The 12,348-nt window shown below is 38.6% G+C and overlaps 1 protein-coding gene across 1 annotated transcript; it reads left to right on the plus strand.

Moving 5' to 3' along the window:
• Positions 1-3,014: 3,014 nt before the first annotated feature.
• Positions 3,015-12,087, plus strand: Otol1 (otolin 1). Its single transcript, XM_004639859.1, has 4 exons — positions 3,015-3,378; positions 7,680-7,769; positions 10,765-10,836; positions 11,189-12,087. The coding sequence occupies exons 1-4, from the start codon at positions 3,015-3,017 to the stop codon at positions 12,085-12,087; spliced, it is 1,425 nt and encodes a 474-aa protein (XP_004639916.1).
• Positions 12,088-12,348: the final 261 nt, after the last annotated feature.

Genomic DNA, 12,348 nt, shown 5'->3' on the forward strand with positions numbered 1-12,348 from the left:
GACACTAAATCTCCTGGAAGAGAAAGTAGGAGGAACTCTTGAAGACATAGGGGTAGGCAAAGAGTTCATGAACAAAAATCAAATCACAGAGGAAACACTTGAAATAACTAACAACCGGGATCTGCTCTTTTTGATTAGTTTTTTCACGTCAAAAGAAATTGCCAACAAAGTAAAAAGATAACCCACAAATTTGGAAAAAAATCATGACAAATAAGTACTCAGATGAAAATTTTACCATGATGGAAATCAGTGTGGAGACTCCTTAGAAAACTGGGATTGTAAATCCCATTTAAACCAGCTATTCCTTTTCTGGGAATCTTCCTGGAGGATCTGAAAACATCATATCATAGTGATAAAAGTGTGCCTTTGCTTATAGCAGCACAATTTGTGATAGCCAAATCTTGGAAACAACCAAGATACCCATCACCTGATGAATGGATGAAAAAAATGTGGTATTTTTATACAATGGAGTATCACTCAGCTATAAAGAATGATAAACTTGAAGCCTTCATATTTGTGTGGATGCCACTTGAAGATATACTCATAAGTGAAATAAACCAGATACACATGTGTAAATATTGCATAGTTTCCCTTGCATAAAAACTCAAAGGTAGAAATACAAATAGAAAGGTATAATACAACTAAAATGAAAGCAAGAACTTGAGGACTAAATATAAGAGAGGGAAAGAAATTGAGCTAGTAAACATGACAGTGGCAAGTCATACAGTTATATGTAGAAGATGGGTAAGGCAATGATCCTGAGAATCTTCAGAAGATTTTTGAATCTAGCTGTTAATTGCAATGATTCTCACCCTGACTAACTTTATAACAGACACCTGTGAACTAAGCAACTGCACTGAAGGTGGCAATTTATAATAGTAGGTTCATGCTTGGAGGGCCTGTCATTCTGGTCTTCTGAATATGGGCTGCTTGTCATGACATGCCAGTTGCTGCTGTGTCTGTCTCTCGGGTTTATGATTATTCAAAAAGAAGGGGGTGATGAATGAAGGCAGGAGAGAGGAAAAGGAATGTTGTGGGACTGTCCTGCTACCAGGTTGTATATAGTTAGATTTCTGGACTTATGTGTAAACATAAGAATTATATAATTCTTTATGCCTATTTTAAAAATATATTATAATTTTTAAATGTTTTTGTCATTTTCTGTAGGGACTTAAAAAGTTCAAAATATCAATACTTGATGAAAAATACCTGTTCCATGTTATACCTAAGATGTTTGATATTCCGACAGATAGTGAGGTTAAGCTTAACAGCCTAGGGTGTATGGTAATAACAATAAGCTTCTCTTCTGGAGGGTTAACAAGCTAAGTTAGCAGACCAAAATTAGAGAAAAAGGAGGGTCACAAGGGAAGCCAACATTTTGGCCCTAGCCTTCCAAGGTCACTTAAGACTCAGGACATATGATAACTTGTACTGTAATGTCATGTAAATCAGTAGTGTCCCAAATTTTCTGATCAAGGAGATTATGGGGCCAAAGAGGAAAGTGATTGATGATGTAGAGTGTGCCTAAGGAGAGTCATATGAAGAGAAAACATTGTCTCAGGCTTTCACAAGGAGCAAATTTGCCAAGCAATGGCCATGACTCATCCATATGGCTGACACTGACAAAGGATCTACAATTCGAGGTACAGGATCTCTGGATAAATCCTGAGAGGATTTCACTGACCTTATCAGGCCTAAAAGCTACAATTCTTGTTGCATAGGTCTTGCTTTGTTTTGGTCTTAATCAACCAGCAGCAAAGTAAAAAAAACGAAGTATAAGATGTAAAGGCATGGTGTTATATTCAGCTGTAGTGGACCCTTGTCAACAATTTCTGACACTGCCAGTGAAGCAGAAGACCCAATACTATTATGTACTACTGGACTCTTTTAGAATATTTTGCTGAGTTAACACACCTACAATATTCAAATGACGGATCTAAACAAAAAAAGGGAATACTGATGAATATCCTTTTTGTATCTGTGTATTCAAAATGGTTAGGATAGATATATAGTTACATTCTCTTAATGAATAGAGGAACTTGTTCTAATAGTGTTTGTAAATAGCATATTATGTCTGCATCTTGTACAACAAATAACCACTAGGAAGACAGTATGAAGTGTGTTAATTATTGAAACTCTCCTACCAATTTGATTTGTAACTGTCTCATTGCTCTTTGTTTCTCAATAAAATAATGGAAAAAATAGTAATGGGTTATCCATAGCACGCATTATTTTGGACATTGTTCAAAAACCTTACTGAAAATAACCACACAGTCTCATTAAAATAATGCAAGTATAAATGTGAATTTTCACACTAAGCCCCCAAATTATAAAGCAAAAATTCAGAGCCTTGAATGACATGTAAAAAAATCTAAGTACATAGCATGTATTTAAATGTATTTTGTTTTACTGTCCCTCTCTTCACTTATTATAATTCCAAAAGAGTACTCTCACATCAGGGCCGTTAGCCCTGCTAGATTTAAAGACTACTTTACCAGTATTTTTTCTCGGAATAATTGAGTTTTCTGGAATAAACTATTCAGCTCAATATTTTTCATCACCTTCTAATACAGATATATTTGATTCCTATAAATCTGAGTGAGGTCAGTCAGGAAATTATACATATTTGCTTTCTACAGGGTATATGAGCTATTAAGTCTCGTTGCATTTATTATAGATCATGTTTGCTACTTGGCAAGATAACCTGAATGTTTGAAAGCACTATCTTCAAACAGGTTATCCTGAGAAAGCAACTAGAGAAGAGAACTGAAGCAAAGTGTTTCTTACAATAAATACTTAAATAAATGAAACATTCTGTGTGATTTAATGATTCAATCTTATACTTGTACACTCAAGTATCTGCAAAATCTCATCCTATATTATGTATGCTGTTCATTATTATAGTTCATGTACATATTTTTTCCATGTAATATTTATTTATGCAATTGAGTGTTTAAAATTTGGGCCTCATATAATCTGTGCATATTTTCCTATTCTATCTTCCAGCCCCAAACATGTGGACGTTTTCTTGCCTTTGTGCCATTTTAATTATTTTGACTATTGCTGGTATGGAGGCAGCATCGAAGACCACACCATACACCAAATTTACAAAAAAATCTGATGCGAAAGAGGTGCCAAAGGGTTTAAAGCTGTCCACTGGCTTGCCTTGGGAAGAAGGAGGTGCTGTGCTCACAGAAATGGCTTCAGTGGTAGAACCCACCATGGACCCAGTTGCCTCGGACTCTGGTTTTCCCACGGCCACTCTCTTTCCCTTTGAAAACTTCACTCTTGATACAGTTGATTTCTTTTTGAATTGTTGTCGTTGCTGTGCACCTGTTGTTGGGCAGAAGGGAGAACCAGGAAAGACTGGAACACCAGGTATTTACAAATTTATGAAGCCTAGTTTCTCATCTACATCCTTAGAGGCAGGTTGGGCATGAATTGCTCCAGGGAATTTTGCACTGTCATTCTAATGGTGACAGGTCTTTGTGCGACATTGTGACAAATGCAAATGGATTTTGTGCTTCCCAGTGTGGGAGACACAGGTCGTACTGTGGTTATTAATAAATATTAAAATTAAAATTCAATAAGGTAAAGGGCCGGCAAGATAGCTCTGCGGACTAAGTGTCCATTTAGGCAAGCACAGGGACAAGGGTTTGATCCACACTGCAGGCTGCACTGGCCTTGTCTCTGGGCACGCTGAGACGGCCACCGAGACCCAGCATGGTGGCGCATGCCTGTATCCCAGCACTGGGGAGGCTAGAAACAGGAGGACCACTATGAGTCCAAGCTGAGTAGTGAGACCCTGTATCAAACATATTAAAAAAATTCAATAAGATAAAAAATTCAGTTTAACAGTCACAGTCACATCTCAAGTGCTCAATAGCCATGAGCAGCCAATAGCTACACTGCTGGCCAGTCCAGATGCTACAAAACATTCCTGCCATTGCAGAAAGTTCTACTGGATGGTGCTGGTAGGAGCCGCGCAGGCTCTACTGATCCCAGCAGTAGGCTGTAGTTCTGCAAGCTCCACGCGTTTATCACCAGTACAATCTTTTCATTAATAGCTGATTTCAAAAAGGCAAATGAAAACTCTATTGCTTGGTAAGAATGTGTGTGCTGACTGATGGGTTTTTCTGAGTGTTATTTGTAGTTAGGATTAGAAATGCAGCTCCTACGGAGTGGAAAGTGAAGCGCAAGAGTCAGCGCGCTGCTCTTCAACATTCGACGTTTGGAAGTAATGCTCGCACTCGCTCAGTAATTCTCCCCACTGAATGCTGCGGTTGTATGTTTCAAACTTTCAGATGTCTTTAATATATACCTAATGAACATACTCTCAGTTTTATCGTAAGACATTTTGACTTTCACATGTCAGACAACAGAGAGAATTGACTTAAAATTAAAATCAGAATGTCAATTTCAAATTCACTAGTCCCTTAAAATAGACATGTAAATGTTTGCCACTTCTTGGTTGAAGAATTTAAAGTTATGGAATCAGTGATTATGTGCCTCTGCTGAGCTTTTCATTTACTTTGTGCCGCTATAGGGATATTTTGAGAAATTCTCTTGGTACTTACGCAGGGTTGAATTAAGTTGTAAAGAAAATGGGCAGTGGCCTGGGTCACTGTTTACACATTATTGAAAATGTAATGCCACCAAAATTTACCAGCACTTCTTTTAGTATCCTAGTTGACTGACAACCTGCTTGAGGGTGGAAACTCCAGGGGCTGCCAAGTAGACACAGCTGGTTGCTAGCTTCCCTCTGAGGCTCTGCGTTCTGTAACATCTGGGCTTTTCTTTCACCCAGTGGTAGATTTGCCTGTGCTGGTCTGAGAGTTCAGCTTTTCCTCTCAATCCATGTGACCAGTACCTTGAATGTATGCCAAATCTGTTTAGGGATCTCGACTGGTTCTGCTGTAAAGCATGGTTCTTAAGAGCTCAGCGTGTTGAGTCCATTACAGCGCTGCCTTGGGAAGGCTTCATTTCTTCAAGGCCCAGTTTCCAAAATGGTAAAATGGGATTAGAATAACACTGACTTTGTAGGATCATAACTGTGAATGGGGAAAGGCATACAAGAACTTAGAGGGCTGCCTGGAGCAGAATAAGTGCTCAATGAGCTGTTTTTATTTTTCTGGTGGTAGGAGTGAGCATAATATTGAAGATCCTGTTTGGAGATTCACGTATACTTATTCCAGCTTTCCCAATATTTTCAAAGGCGCTACTTTTCCTTGCTCCCTTCCCCTCTTCTTCCCTTTGCTCCCTCTCTCCTCCTTTCCCTCTCCCAACCCCACTCTCGCTAGTAGAAATTTCACAGAAGAGAAACATTAAGAAAACTTGAGAGAGAAAAGTAAACCTATTTATGTCAAATTGTTTTAATTTTTTCTTCATTATTTTTCACCCTTGGTAACAATGACCCAAACAAGAAATGCAAACCTTAAGAAAAAGTTTGCCTTATTTACTTTTAAAAGTCATCAGACTGGGGCCAGCGAGATAGCTCAGCGGTCTAAAGCACTTGCTTAGGCAAGCTTAGGCAAAGCGCAGGGACCACAGTTTGATCCCCAGCACTGTATGCTTAGCCAGCCCGCTCCCCCCAAAAGTCATCAGACTAACTTCATAGAGTTTTTGAATGAACATGTCTTGAAATATGCAGATCTATCTAATGGTCAGCAAAGACAAAATCCCATTTCAAATTTTATCTCCTGGTTCTCACTTTAGTTAAGTTACAATAAGGAGTACTAAATATTAAGTATCGTTGGACATTATAAAATTGTTAAAAATATTATTACATGTCACCTGGTTATTTCATCAGGAAGTGTTAGGTAAGTCCCCCTGTTGCAACACCAAGAGTGCAGAACTTGGAGTCAAAATCTGGAAGTGCACCCTAAGTCCTGGCTTGCCCTTGCATTCAGCCTTTTGGCACTGGCACGAGTCACACCTGAATGTACACTCACCTAGGTGGGATGGGCAGCTCCCTCTCCACCATGCTCCTGTGCCTACCTGGACACAGCAGTGAATGGTATATAGCCTTTGGGATCCACAGGGAGGGGAGACATCACACAGTGAAACATAATTGGCTATTTCACCTGCTCCCACTCTTCTGCTTGTTCTTTCTTTTTCCCCCTGCTGCCCTTTATTCCCTAGACAGGGAGTTTAACCACCACCCTTGGTTATTTGAACCTGCAAGCAATATATTAAAGATTGTCTGTGAAACAAATCTAATACTCCTTCAGTGAGGAATTCCACTGAGTATAATTTTCTCCATTCCATCAGTCTTAGTTATAGCAATTAAGGTAAAATATTATAATTTCATGGACTGCACATATTTGTATGGTTAACTTCCAAAGAAATTAACCTTAAATTATTTAATTTGGGAAGCAATTCTTATGCCTTGAGCAGGACTGTGGCTGCTGGAAGAATAATTATCCTAGGTGAGTGGGAGTGATCTCGGCTGCCTAATGGAGCAAGGATGCCTGCTGAAGTCTGAGCCTTTCATGGTCTGACCTTTGTGTACAAATAAAAGGACAGAGGAAGAAGCACTTGTAAGAAGGACAGACTTTATTTAAGATAAAGATTGAGAGGGGTCTTTGGCTCTGTAGTCAAGCAGCTAAGTCTCACAGAGTTAGGGGTTAGAAGGTGTTCCAGGGTATGAAGAAGCTAAGGACCTCATGTTGGGATTGGGTCTTTGACTCTGTGGTCACTGGTCCATCTCATCTTTGTGCAAGGTTTTCTGTGCAAGAGGCTGAATGCCCTCTGATCTAGAAGGTTTTGTATAGTGAACGGATATAAAGAGTTTCATAATCACAGGCTATAGAAAACTGTGAGTAATGGCTGTAACTCATGGGAAAGTCTCCATTGGCCTTTTCTTTTGCATTACCTGTCTCTCAGACTGCTTCCATCCTTGGCCACAACCTCCACTCACAGTGTTCTCTTATCCGCTGCATAATCACGCCATGGTCTTTTCTCTTTCTCCTGAAATAATTGTGGGCTAATTTCTTCCTTAGGAAATTATAGTCCATTCATTGGATCTCTGCTTAATTCTATTTTCTCAGGGAGTTCTCTTCAGATCCCATAAATGATAGTTAATTTTTTAAAACTTAACTTACCTTATGACCTCCCATTTTTCTTTATATAGTAGCTACAATGTGACTGTTTCTATTTATTTGTGTCTTTGTCTAGTGTTTATCTTTCATAGATTCTCAGCTCTGTAGGAGTGTAGAGTGCTGGCGTGGTGACGGTTGTGCCCCTAAAGGGTGACCTCAGGAATAGTTCTTGATTGAAAGACTAAGTGAATGAATGGGAAATGTTAAAGTGTTAGTTTTTTTTTTTTTTTTTTTTACTTCCAATTCTAGAGTGTGGTCCACATGAGGTTAAATGTCAGATAATAATTTTATTCTTGTTGTTTGATATAGTGCCGCTTCCCCAAGTCATTTGATCACTGCCATGGACACAGTGACAAGTACTAATGGGTTCAATTTATCTATTCAGGTAGTACAAAATTGCAAATCAGACAAAAATATTGCCCTTAGAACTCTGTAATAGTTTATTCTCACCAGATTTTGTCATCAAGGCATTGACAGTTATTAGTTTTAATGAAATGATTTTTTCCACCTCTCCATAAACTAATGAACTTGAAAAGAGAATTTTTTTCTATCTTGATGGTTTTAAAACCCTATTTCCAGGTCTTAAAGGAGAGGTTGGTGATATGGGGATTCCAGGCCCTCCAGGAGTCATTGGACCCCAAGGGCCGAAGGGCCACAAAGGAGAAAAGGGTAGGTAATTTATTTTATTTCATATCAAAACTCCAGGGATATTCTGCATCATTTATCAGGAGATTAATTTTCAAAATAAATACTAGATCTTGAAAATGGATAAAATTATAAAAATGTTAAGAATTTGGTAAAAGCATATTGCAAGTTAATCTGATGTGAAAATGTTTATAAATAGCCAACTGAGAGATTTTTGTTCTTATCAGAGAACATCACACACACACACACACACACACACACACACACACAATGTTTTTAACGTGGCATTTCCATCTCTTTGGCCACTTATCTGACTTAGTGACTGGAGACCTTAAGGTTAAGTCTTTGGAGAGGGATTCTTTCCTGTAAGTCCTGTGATTTTCTCTCTTGTGATGCTAATTAATTTCATATTAGATGGAATACACTATAGCGAGCAATCATCTGGAGTATTCAGTTTAGGGGTGTAACCTGTCTTCTAAGGAGATTCAGACATTTCTTTTGGTTCATTCTGAAATCAGAGGCAGTACCAGAGGTGGGTAGAGAACTGAATTAAAGCACAAGTATTAAAGTTACAACAGTAACTTTTGACCAGTCATTTTGCCTTGCCTGGAAATTTGGAGGAATGGACTAAATATTGATACTCTGTTTACTATCAAAGAAGGTGTGTTGTTATGGTGCGTCAATAGATGTTTGTCAGCACAGAAATTCTATGATTCTGTGTATGTATCAATAAAAAAGTTCTGTGCTTCGTAAAATCCATGTTTCTGTAAATGCTTGAAGGTACTGAGAAAAGTCACAGATTCACAGGAACACTTAGATATTCCTCAGTGAGTCACAGCATCCTGTAGAAATATCATCTATCCATCAAGTTCAATGTTTTAGCGTCAGTGTCGCATGTCAAAAGACCTAATACCATCTATAGATCACCCTCCACATGGCTCTGGAACTGCCTAACTCATTTCTGCTAGAACATTCAGTGAAGCAATTACTCAAGAAAGGTGTTAAGGTAAGAAAGAGCTACTTCACACTTGTCAGTTATGTGATTTTCATTCTTGGAAATATTTAATCCTTTTGTGGGTGAATGATGTTAACAGAAAGCCCTGTGAAATAAAGATTAGTGATGAACTTCCCCAGCAATTCATACAGTTTGGAAACTAGACTCCTGGAAGTAGAAGAAAATAGTGGGAAGGTTCTTAAGAACATGCTTTGATGAAGGATCAAAGTAGAAATTCATGCAGCCAGTCCCTATAAAGTGGCAACTCTACTTTTCCTTTAACTTCCAGACTAAACTTGCATCTTTTGTTAACACTGAAAGTTAAATAAATGAATCAAATGTCTATATTCTGGATAATCATTATCTGCTTGAATAAATTCAGTATAAGAGGTTAAGTTTCTTCTATACACTTAAGAACCTAAATAATTCTGTGGGTGAAAGTTGGTGTTTAATTGTTGAGGAGTATCAGAAATAGGATTGGCCCTTTCCGTTCATATTCGGATTTTCTCCCAGTGCATCCAGATATCTTTCTGATGGACTGTGGTTGAAATTCTAAGTTTTATACTTTATGTAGAGGATTAATAGGGGAGCTAGCTGCTTAGAAAACTTTAGAGTTATCCATGGTGGGATTTATTTAATATTTCAAATTAGAGAGTCCATTCTCATCACTTTGAATTTGACCTAGGATTTCTTTTTCACTGACAAAAAATGAAACAAAATGTTAGTTGTATCATACATAATATTGTTGGCAATTTGATGCTAGCATGGTTATATATAGTTAACTTGGACTCATAAATTTTTACATTTTCTTACAATTTTGTTTATTCTGTGATAAAAATGATGAAAAAATATCTTCTTTACCCCTCTTGCAGGGGAAGTGCTTGATATAAACTCCTGTAAGAGCATTCCGCTTGATGAAATGTGCTGCTACATAAACCTCACTGTTATATGAGATCATATTAATATAAAATAAAATTATTTTAAATTTAAAAAGACCAGACTTTTAAATAATGTTAAGAGTTTGGACTAATATTTGGAGTGAAATAAATTACCAATACAATTATCTAACAATTAGCTTTATTTTTCTTTATGTATTTGTTACTGGGTCTCACTATGCAGCTCAGACTCCTAGTGATCCTGTTTTCAGCCTCCCCAGCACTGGGATTACATTCGCACACAACCACACCCAGTCTTGGTGATCGACTCAGGGGCTGGTATGGCATGTGGTGCTGGAGACTGAATCCTGGTCCCTGAGCTTGTCTAAGCAGGTGCTTAGTCCACTAAGCTATTTCACCAGCTCAAACTGGCTATTTTTAAAGCTAGTTTTATCATTATTTTCATTTTCAGTTAAAATTAATCTGTAGTAAGATGGTTGACCTGTAACACATTAGGCTTCTAGTAAGACTAAAAATCCATTGTATGGAAATATGGCAAATATATGATAATCTAGTTCTTTTAATGTTTTTCAAATATTATTTTCCATAGTTTCAAAATTCTCCAGAAGAGTGAATGAAAACTGTTCCAACATGAAATGAATTTTTTTAAAGCTCTCTGTCGAGGGCAATTTTCATTCCTGGATAGGTGTTGTTTTGACTGGCTTTGGCTGATTACAGATTGTCATGCTCTGTGTTGAAACATGGATGGTGGATGGTATTATATCTCAGGAATATGAGAAAAAGACATTTTAACTGCTAATTAAAATTTATAATTGGAAGAAACATACATAAATTTTTTAATATAAGCAGATATCATGAATTATAGGAAAGATTTGAAGAGTTATGAGAGTCATTGGACAAGACAAATTCTTCTTACAGGGGTTAGCACTTCCTCCCAAATCTCCTTAAGATGATTTGCCATTAATTGGAATTAAATACTTTTAACCATTTTTAAAGAATTCTTAACTCAGATTATTTTACCTTTAAACTACTTTAACAGAAACAGTGGAGCATGACATGGGTATAAAAGTGCTGTTAGCTATATCATAAGTGATATAGTTGGAGAAAGTTAATCTTAGTATCATTTTAGGACTAAAGGGAGGCCGTGGGGACCAAGGAGCAAGTGGAATTCCAGGATATCCTGGAAAACCTGGAGAACAAGGTAGGGTGCAAAATGTATCTATTGCATGCAGTCATTGGTGCAGTGAAGTGCTGCTTTGTTCTCTTCCGTAAAATTGTCAGAGAGGTCAGATGGACACATAAATTATTATCTTTCTAGTATTCACTGTAGTGAGTGGACACAGTGGGTTCAGAACTTCAGAAGCTAGATAAAAACACCTGAACTCTGTTCCTGTCAGCTTCTGTCTCCAGTTGTCAAAGAAAGAAAACACCTGAAATAGCGAGGTTTCAGCTTTTGTGCCTACATTGGGTTTAGATAGGTAATGGGGATACTTAATTGTATACTGCTTACAGCCTATGTGGTCCTTAAACATTGTTTTAATTTTCTGTTTCAGGTGGACTTGGCCCCAAGGGGGATAAAGGAAACATTGGCCTTGCAGGAATAAAAGGACAAAAAGGCTCAAAGGGGGATCTGTGTGGGAATTGCACCAAAGGAGACAAAGGAGACCCTGGAGCCATGGGCTTCCCGGGTTTGAATGGAGAGCCTGGGACCAAGGGAGAGAAAGGAGAGACAGGAGAGAAAGGCTACTGTGGAGACTCAGGGGAGAGAGGAGGGAAAGGGCAAAAGGGTGAGAAGGGGATGAAAGGGGAAAGAGGCAGCAAAGGAGACACTGGAATAGAAGGCACAAGGGGCCCAGGTGGCCTGCCTGGGGCCAAAGGTGATCCAGGCCTTAAAGGAGAAAAAGGAGAGTTAGGTCCTCCTGGCTTGGTGGGACCTGCTGGGCCAAAGGGTGAGCATGGAACTAAAGGAGTCCGAGGACCTATTGGGAAAAAGGGCTCACGGGGTTTCAAGGGCTCCAAGGGAGGGGTGGTCGAAGTCCCACAGTCAGCCTTTAGTGTTGCTTTATCAAAGCCATTCCCTCCTCCTAACACCCCTATCAAATTTGACAAGGTTCTGTACAATGACCAAGGGGACTACAGCCCCGTCACTGGGAAATTTAACTGCAGTATTCCTGGGGCATATGTGTTTTCCTATCATGTCACTGTGAGGGGTCGGCCTGCTCGGATCAGCCTGATGGCCCAGAATAATAAGCACTTCAAGTCCAGAGAGACTGTCTATGGCCAGGAAATCGACCAGGCCTCTCTCCTCCTCATCCTGAAATTAAGAGCAGGAGATCAAGTGTGGCTGGAAGTGTCAAAGGATTGGAATGGCGTGTACGTGAGCCCTGAAGATGACAGTGTTTTTACTGGGTTTCTTTTGTACCCAGAGAAAACTTCTGAAATTTCACCATAAACTTGGGTCTTACCTTGAGTTTAGGGGAAGAAATCAATTACAGTAGAACAATGCCTTTAAACAAATAGCTTCTCTATGATTTTTATGGTTACAAAAATGATACCAAAAAAGGCCGGGGAGATAGCTCTGTAGAATAAGCACTTGCCTGGCAAGTGCAGGGTCCTGAGTTTAATCCCTGGTACTGAAAATAAAAAGGTTGTATAGCATAGGATACTCTATGTTGAGGCATGTCATTTGTAGCTAACATTTTTTGTTTAGTAT

Source organism: Octodon degus, unplaced genomic scaffold (assembly GCF_000260255.1).
Source record: "Octodon degus isolate 3935 unplaced genomic scaffold, OctDeg1.0 scaffold00115, whole genome shotgun sequence".
Taxonomy (NCBI): Eukaryota; Metazoa; Chordata; class Mammalia; order Rodentia; family Octodontidae; genus Octodon; species Octodon degus.